The sequence below is a fragment of the Lingula anatina genome, chromosome 1 (genome assembly GCF_051362555.1).
Source record: "Lingula anatina isolate TDL-2025a chromosome 1, LinAna3.0, whole genome shotgun sequence".
Lineage (NCBI taxonomy): Eukaryota > Metazoa > Brachiopoda > Lingulata > Lingulida > Lingulidae > Lingula > Lingula anatina.
In genome coordinates this window covers 12,881,757-12,897,025 of record NC_141767.1, presented here as the reverse complement: position 1 = coordinate 12,897,025, position 15,269 = coordinate 12,881,757, and the positions used below count along the sequence as shown (strand labels likewise).

The following is a 15,269-nucleotide window of genomic DNA, read 5'->3' as shown; positions in this document are numbered from 1 at the left end:
AAACAGTAAGAATTTCATCACCAGAATATCTTTCTTATACATCAATCTGACCTAAAAACACCATAATCTGAAAAGCACATCATAATCTCCCCAAGCCCAGTATATTATGTAATTTATTCAATTCCTGCCAATTTTCAAACCATGTCACACTGTAAATTTTAAGTAAAATAAAAGTTTGGTTTGGCAGCAATAGGATGAACATTTGGCAACAGCAACAACAGGGACAGACACTGATCAGATTATATACAGACATATACAGTCTGTATGTAAAAAGCATCAAGTTTGACTTATGAATTCTATATTACCCCTATTTCAAACCCATATTAAAGAACTGAGACTTAATCATCTTTAAGCATACTTTTTTAAAGTTCAGCATTCTTTTTATCCTTCTAAGTCCTGTAATAAAACCTTTGGCACAGAGAATATGTCATCCACAAGTGCCAAATATTACTAAAAACTTTGAAGGGGTATTCTTAAAACTTTTTTTAAGCTTATGGGAGTGCAGGACTCTTTCAGGTTTTGATTTCCTTTAATATTATTCAATAATGACAAATACATAACATTCTGTAAAGAAAGCCCTTTTACTGGGATGTTAATTACCCGAAAATTATATTTTGTAGTAATTCATAGTCCCCAATACACCAATGTGGTCTGCCTCATCTAGTATTGTAGATAAAAAGAAAGCTTGAGAGAGGAGGATAATAAAATACTTGAGAAATGAGGAACAGAGCTGATTTATCACGTCTTTTTTTCACCTAATTATAGGGTAAATCTTGACTTTAGTTAGGTCTCCAAATTTAGCATTAATGGCAGTACATGTAGTTAAATTAGTAGTCCTTGTTGAAAAAGGGCCCAGGTGTAATTGATAATAGTTAATAAACTTAGTTTATTCATGTTTTCCATACAAAGGAATGATCATACAAAGGAAAACAGCCCAGAAAAAAATTATAACTGAAAGTCTGGCAAGGTGAATTTTGAAAATATATCCTCTATCTAACATATAACTTTTTGAATAGGAGCTTTTGATGAATTTACATAATGCAATAGGCACCATTTCCATTTATCTTGATCAAAGCAATTTTCATACAACTTGGTTTCATTAGATTCATATCACAGTTTTCATTGGCAAAATTTGCAATAACTGGGCAATAATCTTTGCAGAATGATGTCATAGTCTTACTCACTTACTTACTCATAGATGAAACATATTCATAACAGGGCTTATTTTATTGTTTGATTACAAATAAATGAAAATTTGAGTATAGTCATCTGCTGCCCATAACATCTTGCAAATATGGCCCAGAGTCTCCTTTTAACAAGCCCTTCCACATATCATCAAATGCAAATTCTTGTGCCACTTTGAACTTGGTGACAATGTCTTTGCAGCTCTCCAGTAGCCTCTTCATGTTACTGGCACTGCTGCCATTTTTACTGCCTTCACGTCTGTACCTGGAATAATGAAATCTACAGTATGGTCATCAAAACGTTTGCTTATTAAAGGATGCACACAATTACCTTATTTTCATTTGCTATAACATATAAATCACAACTTGTGTAGTGAACAGAAAAAAATACTTCTAAATGTCATCTTATAATAAAACATTCAAAAGTTCAATTTAAAAAAAAAATAACAATGTAAATTTGAAATTTTGGTAAAAATGTCAGATGGACACACAGATAGTGAAACTGGTTATTTCTACAGAATGACCAACCTGTCAGCCACCTCCAGTATCACTGCTGTGTTGAGTCCTATGTGTGCCTTGTAGTCCTGGAGATATTTCAAGTCTCCATTGATTATTACATGCTGGAACAAGGCTGAAGGCCAGATATTCTTGCAGTTGTAGGCCTCTGCCACTATGTAGGACTAACAGAAAAAACATATCTCTATTGTTATGTTGAATAAACTTGTTATTTTTCAATTCCTACATTCTTATATCATAATATCTCTATTATATCAACAATATAAACATGTTAGAGGGCACTTAAACTACACACTTGGTCTAACAAACCTGATATTTGTTCATTTTTCTTGAGACATTGTGTCTTATATTTCAGCACCTACCTCATAAAACTTGTTGTGAGTTGTGATGAATTTGGTCACATCCTCAGTGTGTAGGTTAATCACTTTTGTACCAGAGGGCAAGAGATGCATCTGCAGAGCCACCAACTGAGCCTGCTTTACACAGCTCTGTGCATGGCGCAAGCAATCCTCCTGGGATAGAATTGCGATATTACCCATATTACCCATCATAGCTTTATAACAATTCAAAATGAACAAGTAGGAAAATTTGTTTTAAAGATGATCACATTTGGAAAAAAGTTTTTTCAAAGCTTTATCTATTGAAATAATTTACATGCAAAAAAAAAATTATCCAATCTCAAGAAATGTTGAAAGAGTATAGCTTGTCTGGTTAAATTTGCTGTATGACATATCAGACTAAAAAAGGCCTGCACTCTGCAGCTACAGTCAGACCAAATTTTAACTTGGACTTGATTTGGTGTTAAGTTAATTTGTCACTCTTTTTAAAACAGAATAATTCATATCTTTACAGTGCCTGAACTCACTGATTACTGTGCACATCAAACTCTTTGTTTACCTTTAGATAGCTCTCAGCAGCATCTGAATATAACTGTATTATCTCCTTCAGTTTGTTCTCATTATCTGGGCTGTTGTCTGAAACAATAAATAAAAACTAAGACAGGGTTCCCATGCCTAGATCAATCCATCTGGATCGGTCTAACTCCCTGGGGAGTCTCACTAAATTGCTATCAACTTAACCGGCTTTAATGTCTGTCACGCCTACCGAATCAGCTAGGGTAAAGATAATTACCCCCCAAGAACAGCTTTACTAGGTATATCAAACATTTCAGCTGGTCAAGTTGATAGCAATTTAGTGGGACTCCCCAGGGAGAAAGATCAATCCAAATATCTGTGGGAATGGTCCCTTACAAAACACAAATTTCTCACTAACTATTAAAATAAACATCCAATGAATGCATAACTAATGCTCCATTGTGGGAGATAAAAAGACATACTACTGCCACACCATTAGCACATCATTGTTATTTTTAATCAAATTTTGAAATCTAACACTTTTATTGCCATGATGCGGCAATGATAGTGGAAATAAGTAGACTTAAATTTGCAGATAGATGTATGCGAGGTGACAAAATACTGACCTAAATGTTTTGATATCCACTGTTTTAGCTGTTTCCTGGCTCTTTCCTCCAACATCTGTGCAATCTCTCTGTACATGGTAAAATGGAGAGACACCATGGTATATGTATCATTGTCAGTTGGGTGGTAGCGTTTCAGGTACTCCAAAATGGCAAGGCGGAGCTTGTCTTCCTGGAATACCATTCAAAAGCTGAGAATAGATTGCTTTAAACTCATTTATAAACACGGTTTTACAAGCTTATATGTCAACTGGTCCCATATTGTTTATATTCAGATACTGGCCATTCTTTTCATGACAAAAAATGAGCTTTCTTGGATACTGCAGAGTATAGCAGAATTGTTATATACTCCACAAATTTTTGAATACCAACTCTCATTTTAGTTGTTGTTCTGTTAAGTTAGTAAAGAATAAACAATAGATTCAAATACTGAAAACTGAAACTTGAACAACCTTAATTTTACTATATAAATGGTCATAACAAAAGAAACATTAAAATTCATTTCACTCCTTCACTAGGCATCACTTTTTTCTTCCAGTATAGAGGCTTCAGTACTGACAAACATGAATAGCAAATGGCTGGCCCTCATTATGTTCACTATGACACCAGTTCAGGCAAATATTGTTTAAATTACAATAAACAGGTTGAGGTAAGGTTTTGTGGAATGGTAAACATCAAATGCAAAGGTGGAGTGTTTACAGATGGGAATTGTAAATCATAAAAAGTTACAGGTATCTTATGAGGAATTATACAATGTCACAATAAGTATTCACAAGTACCTTTATTGCAAACCCTACTGCCTGTAAAATATCAAGAGAGATATGTCAAATGAAATAAGTTTTAATATGTCACAAAAAAAGAAAATTAATTTAACTGTTTAAAAAGCAATAGATGGAAATGTTTAAGCCAGAATTTCATACATTTTGATTCAAAAGCAAATTATAAGACAAGAGGTTTTGACAATTTTTTTAAACATTCCTAGCAAAAATATAGCAAAGAACAAGCAAAGGTACCAGCTGGTGTACTGCTAAGCACACTGTCCATAAATACCTTTTCACATAATTACATTTTTAAAATATAAACTTTATCAGGAATATGTTTAAAATGTTTTCATAAAAGCTCATTTTTAGGTCCACCATTCACAACATGTGCACTAAAATTCTGAACTCCTAATGTGGTACTTAGTCAAATAAGTTGCCATTTAAACTTTCTGTAACTTGGTTATATCTTGTTATCTTGTTGTACCTTGATATCACCCTGTTATGTACATACCAAAGAGATCAAAATAGTTTACAAGCAACATATGTCTAAAAAGTTTGAATTGGCAAGCCTCTTACATATGTGATAAAAGCTGTCAAAATGTGATCAAAACACACTGACAAATTTCATGATTAATCCACTTTTACATATACACAATTCTTTTCAAACTTAAAAGTGTGGATACATTTCCACCCCTTCAGTCCTTAAAAACCAGTTTTACAAATGGTGGCCCTGGTAGATTGAAAAAACATAGTTATTAGCTGCTATTACAGTTTATTTATTTCAGAGAACACTGCCAAAATGCTCTTGCTCTAAAATGGAAGCTGTCCTAGAAAACTGTAAGATATGAGAAGACACAATTCCATATACAATAGAAGCATGTAAAACAGAATAATTATATGTATACATAACTGTATATTTTATCTACATGTCTACAATATTGACTTGAATTTTGAAAAAGAAACTAGAAAGCAAAGCTAGCTATATACAGGCATTGAACAAAAACATTTGAAAAGGGTGGCAATCATAGGGTGAACAAATATGTCAGATAGAAAGGATGAGGACACTTACAAATTTCTGTAAATAATAGTGATGTCTTGTTTTGATAGTAGATAACTACTGCATATATTTACTGATTTTGCACTTTGTGCCAGTTCGCTAAATCAATGTCTAGATCAAAAATGTATGAGTGAAAAGGAAGAAACTTTAATGAGGTTAAAAGTTTACACATACAATTTTTAAAAGCCTGCAGGTATCTCATCTGCAGAATAAGGGGCATTTTACTTCATGTGGGAGAACATGATAAATAAAAGATTATTTCAACATTCATATTTTTTCTATATAAAAATAGGAAAATATGGATTTGACAGACATTTTAAAGTTATTTTTGCATTCAAAACTTTGAAAAGAGAATTCTTCAGAAAAGTGATTTCTAGAAAATACTCGAGAAAAAAATATAAGAGATGATAAGAGAAAATGTAACTGTGATTTGAACATGGGCTTTGATAGCTGCTTTTAACCATGTCTTCTAATTCAATGTATAACATTTTGAGATTTCCTTTACAAATAGGGGTTGAGTAGAATATACAGCATAAGTATAATGTCTGTAAATAAGGTTAACCACTATTTACATTAAGCTCAGGTTGAAAATTAAGATTTATTGGCCATATACCATCAGAAAATGAAATATAAATGTGTCAGTAAAGGAGTTCAACTAAAAGCAGACGTGCCAGAAAACTGTGTGTGTGTGTGTGTGTGTGTGTGTGTGTGTGTTTTTGGGTGTGTCCCCATGCCCCCCAAAAAGGAACAAGATCCCAAAAAGCTACAAGTCTTGTAAAATGTTTGAAGATGAAATATATAAATAAATTAATAATTATCTAAAACATTAATTTATACTTTTTAAAAAGTTTTTCATGAGACATGAATTCCCAATTTACTTATTTTAATTCAGGAGACACAATGGGGCACAAGGTGCCCTATTTTGCATTCTTCTTGACTTAATAATTCTACTAGAAAATCTACATTTAACCCTCTTAGACCAGTCACCTACATTGCAGATTGTATATATCATTTGATAGTATGTATCAAGCTGTATGCAATGTAATCCTGTGATGAGAGGTCTTAACAGCAGTTACACAAGACTCAACTTTGTGCATTAACAGATAAATCTAAACAGGAAAACAAGGTCAATGGCAGTAGTAAGCTTACAAATCTATATGATCAGTATATTTATCAATCTAAAACTAAATAATCTAAGAACACAACCAGAAAATTTTTGTTTTGTATTTTTAAAAGTTTTAAATACAATTTTGCTTTCCAAGCTATGGCACTTATCATGAATCAATAAGATTATCTTAGTTGTGCACAAAACACAACATTATCTGTGCTCTAAAACTGGAGTCACTGATAAGTCAGAGATAAATTTTCCTTACCTTTTCCATGCCCTTCCTGAAGAGCAGCTCAAACTGATGATGCTGCCACAAGATGTCAAACACGTATGTCATCTCACTGAAGCGACCAACACCAGTGAGGAGTCTCAACTATAACAAATATCAAAAGATAAGTTGTTATTACTATTTTAAGGCACCCTGTTCAAAAGTCATGCAAATTTCTTATAACTTGATGATTATATTTAAGTAGATTGGAATAACTGCCTGTGTAAATGTCATAATGGTGTGGACAATTTTACTTCATTTTTGTCACTCTAAAACAATGGCACTGACCTAATCTGATGTGCAGTCATATTGGCTTGAACTTACCATGAGTGTAAACTCCTCTGCTTTTGCAAGCCTCTCTGACAGGACTCTGGCTGAACGTAATATGTTAGCAATACCTTCCATCTTGCAGGCTTTTGTGAAGCAGTGATGGGCCCTTACTAACAACTCGACTTCCAAGGCCAATTCTACAGAAAATTACAATAAAATCAATAAATAATTACAATTAAATCATATCATACAATAAATCTATAGCTAAATGCCTGTATAGACTCTGTTTAATTGGTATGTATAACAGATATGTCTTTCTTCAAATACCCACATAATTTTAAGAAAATGTTTGAAAAATTCTGCTTTTTAATGATCTTTGATGACCAAAGTGTACCATGTTACCTTTAGAAGACAAATCTGTGTCACTTCCCAGTGCTTTAGCAGCATCAAGCAAGCAGCTTCCCAGTAGTGAGGGGTCTCCACACAGGTCAATCAATGATGGAAACACTGTCGTGGAACTGGAGGGCTTCACAATCAGTTCACTGCCACTTCGTGGTATGGAGCTTTCATCATCAGAGCTCGCTCCAGTCAGCACCCTCAGTGAATAGAGGATCTGGTCAGCAAGAAAAACACAGAGCTAAAAAAAAACAAGAAATATCAAATGTTTTAAATTAATAAATATCAATTATAGTATTACAACAGATAATAATACAAAGGGGTCTAGGAATAAAAGGAACTTCTTGGCATTATATAAATAAATAAAATCAGTTTTTGCATAAGGCCCTCTGCGATGTCTGGAATATCATCTTCATAATGCAGAATGGTGTACTTGGATTTTCAAAGTATCCTACCACATTCTTACCTCAGAGTCTGCTAATCCACTGGTCTCTATGTAAGTTTTGGCAAGAGTGAATCTCTCTTCATTTTCACATGTTAGTAAACTGTGAAGCAAGGTGAAGTGGGGTTCTTCCATCACACGCTCATAGTTATATTTAGAAATCATCTGAGGGGAAAACAAATTATAACAACTAGAAGTAATTATAATCAACAGATCTTCCATTCATCTTTATAGTACTTTATATTCCAGTATGTTATATTTGTTTTATTTATATGAATCAAATGCAAACCAGATTAAAAATATAAACAGCTTTCATAAAACTAATGCCATTATTTATTTGCAAATCAGAGCAATTAACACAAAAAAGTAAAAGGAAACCAAATACAATAGTCAAATAACCTATCTATTACCTGTGATATTCTATAGGCTGTCAATATCATCTGACAGCACTGTTGCCCATGGTTACAATGCTGCTGTAATTTCTCCATTGTTGCTAAGATACCTTTCATCTCCACAGAAACTGGATCAAGGCTGACAAAACTTGTACCTGTAACAATTCAAATTATTTTAGGTAAGTTATTAAGGTTAGTGGTTTTTTAATTAAGTGCTTTGTAGACTCCAATGTTTCTTTATGATGACATAACCATCTTAATATGTGAAAAGACGGAAAGGATGAAAAATCAAATTTTGTACATATTGTTTAACAACAAAGTAGACTAAAAATGCAGCAGATGTACAGCATATCAATTGACATACCACTTCCAGGTCTACTGAGGAGGGTGGACTTCCGTTTGGGTGTCTCTTTGTTCAGCAGTTCTTTCATACTTTCATCTATATCCTCAGATGCAATATTTCCATGAGCTAACCGCATGCAAGTCTGAATGAAAAAAATTATATCAAAATTTCAATTAAGACATTTCTTATTGATTTTAATAGTTAATTTAGATATTTTCTGTAATGTAATCAAATAAGAAGTTTATGAAAGTATCTTTTTCTGGGATTAACTTTTGAAAGAATGAATGAAAAATTGTGAGTAAATGTATCATATATACTGATATGTATTCAGGTCAACAGGTCTACATAGTAAATGGTTATGTTAGTTCATCTATACAGGTACAAATATTGCTAACAAGCTCAAGTTTTTAAAACACTGGACAAGTAACTGAAGTATTTTACTTTCTGCTTCAACTGCAGTCTTGTTCATAATGTAGTGGGTAGTTCTCATTTCACCTTCAGGACGTTATAATGAGACGGGTGAAAAGCACATCGAGTCAAACACTTGCGGGACTATAAATCCCCTCCAATCCCCATTTCAATATTGTCAATTTTTTATATATAAATAAATTCTCTCACTCCCATTTAAATCATTTAGCTTTTATAGTCATGAACTGAACATTCTACTCATTGCTTAAGTACAAGCATGCATCATCAAACAAGTGACCACCTACCACCACAATGGCCAGGTCTTGACTGAAGTATCCAAACTGACTGGCCAGTCTACTGGCCTCAGAAATCTGGCCACTGTCCAGCAGTGTGCCCACCAGAGCTTCCAGGGCTCCTATCTCCTGTGGAAGAATAAAACATAGCTTACATAAACACTCATATCAAAATAAAATGGAATAAAATAAATTATATTTAACTAAATACTCATGTTTAACTATTATACTTCCATTAAAAAAATTATACTAAAATAATTATCAACTGGCTAGTTACAAGTAACTTGGCTTATAATAAATATGTCAAGTTTTTATTTTAACTTTCTCCACATTTGAACTACATCTTAAATAAGTTACATCTTAAATAGTGGCTTTTCAAATTTAATTAACACCACACACCTTAGCTAGAAATAAACACGCTTGATGGGTATGTAAAATCAATGAAAGTTAATACCTTGGCAGATAAATCTGTCATTTTGGTGGGCTCACTACGAGGCATCTTCCCAAAACCAAGCAGCTCTTTCTTTGTCTGCTGTAAAACTGCTTCTTGTGACCTGTGTGGAGCCATTACAATATCAAATGATGGAATAACTATACCATTTTCGTCTTTTTCCTAAAATAAAAAGAAACAAAAAATATAATTCCAGACCTTAACCCTTTTTTTATAAGAAGAACTTAAAATTCTTCTACAATTTTGGCAGATCTTAGCTGAAATAAAACTGAAACCACTTTTCATAATCATTAGTCACATTTTCAATTTATATTGAATTAAGTTAACCAAAATGTAAGGTTTTCTTATCACAGAAGTTGAACAATACCATTAGCCACATAAATAAATATCACCTGAAGGTGCAAACTATTTTCACAAGTATCTTACTTCCATATTCTGTAGTTGCACCTGTACCCGACACTTCCAGTAAATGTGCTGCAGTCTGTCTATGGTTAGCTGGTGCTCCAAACGATTGTTCTGCAGCCACCAGAGTGCTCTCTGGCACAAGACAGCCTGCTCCCAATGTCCTGCTGCCAACTCTACCTGACCCTACATTGAGAATTTTAAAATTGAGAAAATGGAAAATATGTATGTCTTCTGGGCAGACATGTTTATCACATAGTGCTTGTTGCAGCAGGAGGGATATTTTAACTTGATATTTTTAAAGTTAAAACTTATCAATCAAGAATCTTAATTCAGCTATGTCATGCATGCGCACTGGTGGTACTCATGGTTTTAGTCTCGACCTGTCTCATCCACTTGAGTTCTGCTTTCATCTTTGTGAGTTTAGGGGCAATTGATGCATTTTTACAGGACCCAACAGATGCCAAAAAATGAAACTCACTCTAATTCTGGAACCATAAAAGCTAGAGACCTCTTGTTTGCTTCACTGCGTAGAGCTTGTCAAGCGCAATAGTGGAAGTGATATCCATTTTTTGTTTTACATACAGTTTAGGAATTGCAGTATTTCAAGAAGTAAAATGTTGCAATGTTCAATGCTGAAATTTTTTCAAAGTAAAATGTGAAACACTCCAAAACTAGCAGACATACACCCCTGTTTACTGATGAACTTGAACAGCAAGTCATATATTGGTAATATCAATGTGACCTTGAATTTGACCTTTGACCTACTTTTCATCACGACTTAAGCTTTCCTCATTTTCCCGCCTTTATATTTCCAAACTGGCAGAGATACACCCATAGATACACCCACAATTAAAGGTGAATAGCAAGTCATGTACTGGCAATCTGAATGTGACCTTGAACTTGGCCTTTTGTCTTCTTTTTACCATGAACTGAACTTTGCATATTTACCAACCCATACATTTTGTAAACCCCTCTCCACAACTTAAACAGATACATCCATTGCTACCATTTTACTTGAATGAGCTTAATCTCGCTGGTAGTAATATACATGATATCACTGCTCTGATCCTTAAGTCATTAATTCCTTTATTTTACCAAAACTTTTATAGACAAACACACTATTAAAACAATAGCAGTAAATTCCACACTGAAGATTCACCTTGAAAAATGCTGCTGCTTTGTCCACATCAATCTGATATTTCTTCATTAGTTCATCACAGTGGTTCCAGAATGCAACCCGACCTTGTTCTGATTGCCACACACTGGACTGTTGCAACTTGGCCAGTTCTACTTGAAGCTGAGGAAGAAAATGATGACTGAATCAAAACATCAACTCCATGCAGCAGTTAGTTCCCAAACAAACACTTTTTGACTGTCTTATTTAGTAAATATTCCAGATCCTAACAAATTCCTCTCTCCTAATCAAATGAAAAGGTTTGTGAATTTGTAGTACACTTGCATTTCAACAGTCAGACTAAGCTATGCCTTACCTGCTTTATAGTAATCTCGTCTTTAGCAACTCCTGATATTTCTGCAAATATTCTGGCCTCATTATAGAGTTGCTTCTCTTGTAACTTGTTTACAATATCCTCACAGTATCTCGTATCATTTCTGATCAAACAATCAAATTCCACCTGGATATCTGCATTATACAGAATGTTGTACAGACGACAAAGTTTGTTCACATCAGGAACTGAAAAAAATTCAATATTCAGGATGTAAATTCATTTACATATACAAAATTGCAAATCAAAGGAAAAATGTCTACCATTATATTACATGTTATCCTAAAAGTAAACAAGCAAGGAATAAATAGGGAAAAATTCTAATATTTCACATTTCATAAAAACATACCTTCACATCCAAATGCTCTGGTCACTGCACTCTGGTCCACAATTCTCAGAAACTGAAGCAGATCATGAGCAGACGTCATGTTTCTGAGGGCAAAGTTCACCATGCTGCTGGCCTGCTCTTCTACCCACAATATGTCTCCAATCAGCTCTGGTGGATATTGAGTCCTTGGGCTTCGACGCCGATACTGAACAGTAAAGAAAATATGCACTTTTCAATGATATAACAAAAATATGAGTAAGACTTTAAGGGGGATTATGCAAAATATATAGAGAGTGATTCTGTACCTAGTTTATAAGATGCTGACTACCTTAATGTGAATATATTATTAAAATAACTGGAATATGATTTTTTATTGTTATAAAGGACCAGAGCAACTGTTTCCCAGTCTTTCATCCTGCTGAAAATATACATGTACTTACCTTTAGCATTAATTCTTTAAATTCCTCTAACATTTGAGAGCTCTTTTCAAACCTTTTGTTCTCCATAAAATTCCCATAAAAAGAAAGGAAGGGAACCAGCGGTGATTGCTGCAAAAAGAACACCAAATTTAACTGAAGGTGTACGCTTATAAAAAAAACACAGCAGTAAAAACCAGTGATGAAATTGTCAGAAAAATACAGATATCACATATTTCTATAAATCACCATTACAACACATCCATCTTCCTCATCAGTGGAGATGCCTGTATATCTTAAATTGAATTAAGCACAACTATTTTACTAAAATTTCTATCTCCAATCCAATATTGTGAACTGATACCCTACCACGCACAAAAAGTTAGATAAGTATCAATATCTGAGAGCCCCCCCCCCAAAAAAAAAAAAAACTCATACAGGCTGAAAAATGTAAAACCCAGTGGCTGCCATGGAAACCCAGTTTTTCTGCAAGTAGAAATGAAGAAGCAGACTGAGGTCCTCCATCTTGAAGAGAGAGTTGTTGGAGTAATCCATGGCACTGAGAGCCTCTCCACAGGTCTCCACATCCAGGGAGGTCAACAGCCAGGCACACAGGCAGTCCAGGGTGGAGGCCCCCTACAGCAAGATATAATGGAAGAAAATACTTCAATATTTCTGTTCAGTAGAAACTGATACACAGATATGAAATCAATATGGTTTAATTATAATCTATGAATCAAGTTCTACAGAATGGTCTTCGAAAGAAGCTTATTTTCTTTTTAAAAAGCTCATTTCTTTTACAAATGCTTAAGTCAGATTATTCAAAATATAGCCTTCATCAAGTGATATGTTACTTCTACCTTCTATGTCCTATGTTGCCATGTTTTCCAAATTAAGGTCTTTAAATTAAATTCAGTAACAATAATATCAATTTTATTTCTACGGAAACAATTTTATTCCATGAAAGAGACAACAAAATCAAAAAGACATTTTGTTTTACTTTGTTATATTTTCAGAAGTCACAATCTATTATGTCTTATCTCTTTTTTCTCCCATTTTTTCAGAACCAGTCTCACCTGAATACATGCAGCCAGCAGAGCAAGTACAGGGTTCTTCAGAGCCACACTGTGGGCTATCATGGCTTTCCAGGGACAGGGCTGAGCCTGGCAGGCAAACAACACACCAAACACATCATCTGGTAAGACATCTGGGTTCAGCAGGGCCTCCTGCATCTCCTCAGGTGCTGCTTCCTCTTGGTGTTGTTGTGCTGAGGCCACTGGAGGTTTTGGTGAAGATGTCTCCTCTCCTGCTTCTTCATCACTACTGCTGCTTTCTAAACGCCAGAAAAATTATTTTTAAAATGTTGGCAACACTTTTCTCTCGTGATTACAATTAAAATATAGTCTACTTAGATCTCTATACATGCTCAATTTTTGCCAACAGATGGCGGTAATTTGGTGAAAGAATAAAGAAATTTTACGAGCAAGTTTGATCACTGAATCAGTCAGAAAAAAATTTGATGGTGATCTTTTTTCTCACAGGCTTCATCAAAAGTTAAAGCAGATGTCAGTTGTTTTGATCCCTGATATTCTCACAAGAAAATAAATCCACCATGTAACAAAACCCTCACCTTTTTCTTTGTTGGAAATTCCAAGGGCTGAATACAGGGTTGCTCTAGAGTCTCTGGACCTGTTGGACTGTGCCTGTCTCTTACTGCCCCCTCCCACACCCGAGTCTTCCTCTGTCTTCACACGGTCTACTTGTACAGTTTCCACTACATGTCGCAGGTGTTCCCTCAGGTGAGAGCTACGGAAACTGGAGACCACTTCAACCAGCTGGAAGAGAAGTAAATACTGTGCATACCAGAAGAAAATGATGTGGAGGTGAAAAATGTTGCCCTAAATCTGTCTAAAATAACTGTCTTTATGATAACAATATCAAGTTTTAAAAGCTAAAACCTAAAATGGCACAATGTTTTAAAAAAGCAGATTTTATCAGTTTCACAATGGTAAGTTTATATATATCTAATAACTATATCACTTTACAGTAATTACACTGTCATATACACTTTTTCCTATAGTAATTTAAGTCAAAATATAAAAAGCTGCTGAGTGGCCACAAACTGACCAGTTCCTTTGGATACTGATACAACTGAGCAAAGTTGAGGAAGCGGACCCAATGGTCATCTTTTGCACACTCCAGCAGGTACGTGGTGGTCAGTTTGAGCTTCTGGACATGACAGAACAGTATCACTATCAGCCACTCCTTGCTGGCATCAAGACTGGTCCTAAGAAATACAGAATATTTGAAAAAAACCTTTGAAAAAATGCATCAATTTTTAATCAAACCAAACAATTTGAAGCAAAACTGATGTCCTAGCTGATAACCTGGTAGTGCTTAAGTAATAAACTATTTTTAAAAAGATTAATTTTGATGTTTAGTCCATCATTTAAATTGGCCTGCTATGAGTCCTTCATATAAAGTGACACAAGCAATTGCAGTAACAATGTATGTGCACAGCTTTAGCCGTGACTCAGCTTTGGCAAGAAGTAGACTAGTTTAGATCGCAGCAAAATGTACACCAGCATCTTCAAATAAGAAAGTCAAAATAAACTGGGTTTTGCCACATCTGTATTAAGCTGTTTCTCTGCCAGATTAATTGGTAATTCAAAGTCACTCCCATGTTTATCTAAGCAACTTACTTTTTCAGCTTATCATGATCTATCTTCCAAGCCACGGCTTCCTCCAACAAGGAGAGCACCTGCATTGCAGACTTCCTTCTATGGTACACACAGGGCAGGAGTAAACTGCCTGGATAGTTAGACATCATCAAAATGTTCAAAATCAAGGAAACAACACACATATATATATATATATATATATATATATATATATATATATATATATATATATATATATATATATATATATATATATATATATATCAGTGTATGAAATTCGAGGAAATTACTAGCCAGACCGCCGGGCAGGTAACTCTGAAAAGTTACCAGCCCGACCATGTAGTTACCTGCCCTAGTTATGATAACCCCTAGAGTTAAGAGAGGTATGCTGAGGGGGTCTAGAATGCACTCTTGGGAGAGTAATTTGGAAATGAAAGGGCAATATCATGCCTTATGCATGGACATTTAGAAATTGGTTGGAATTTCTTCTGAATGATAGGCCTACCTTGTCAGTGTTGGATTTAGAGGGGGTCAGGGGGCTCGATCCTGACGCCCCCCTTTTAATTTC

The 15,269-nt window shown here is 34.5% G+C and overlaps 1 protein-coding gene across 2 annotated transcripts; it reads right to left on the bottom strand.

Moving 5' to 3' along the window:
* Window positions 1–859: 859 nt before the first annotated feature.
* LOC106170608 (spatacsin) lies at window positions 860–14,825 on the bottom strand. Of its 2 annotated transcripts, XM_013550561.2 has the most exons (24): window positions 14,723–14,825; window positions 14,148–14,307; window positions 13,651–13,855; window positions 13,097–13,353; window positions 12,459–12,656; window positions 12,045–12,152; window positions 11,626–11,809; window positions 11,262–11,464; window positions 10,931–11,068; window positions 9,793–9,954; window positions 9,370–9,528; window positions 8,928–9,044; window positions 8,236–8,356; window positions 7,890–8,026; window positions 7,504–7,644; window positions 7,044–7,278; window positions 6,696–6,838; window positions 6,369–6,476; window positions 3,957–3,977; window positions 3,181–3,349; window positions 2,598–2,674; window positions 2,063–2,212; window positions 1,713–1,864; window positions 860–1,449 (listed from the first exon to the last, which is right to left on the bottom strand). In XM_013550561.2, the coding sequence occupies exons 1-24, from the start codon at window positions 14,785–14,787 to the stop codon at window positions 1,266–1,268; spliced, it is 3,594 nt and encodes a 1,197-aa protein (XP_013406015.2). In that variant the 5' UTR covers window positions 14,788–14,825; the 3' UTR covers window positions 860–1,265. The 2 variants fall into 2 exon arrangements, with proteins under 2 accessions (XP_013406015.2, XP_013406017.2); XM_013550563.2 differs by lacking the exon at window positions 3,957–3,977.
* Between the last annotated feature and the right edge of the window lie 444 nt (window positions 14,826–15,269).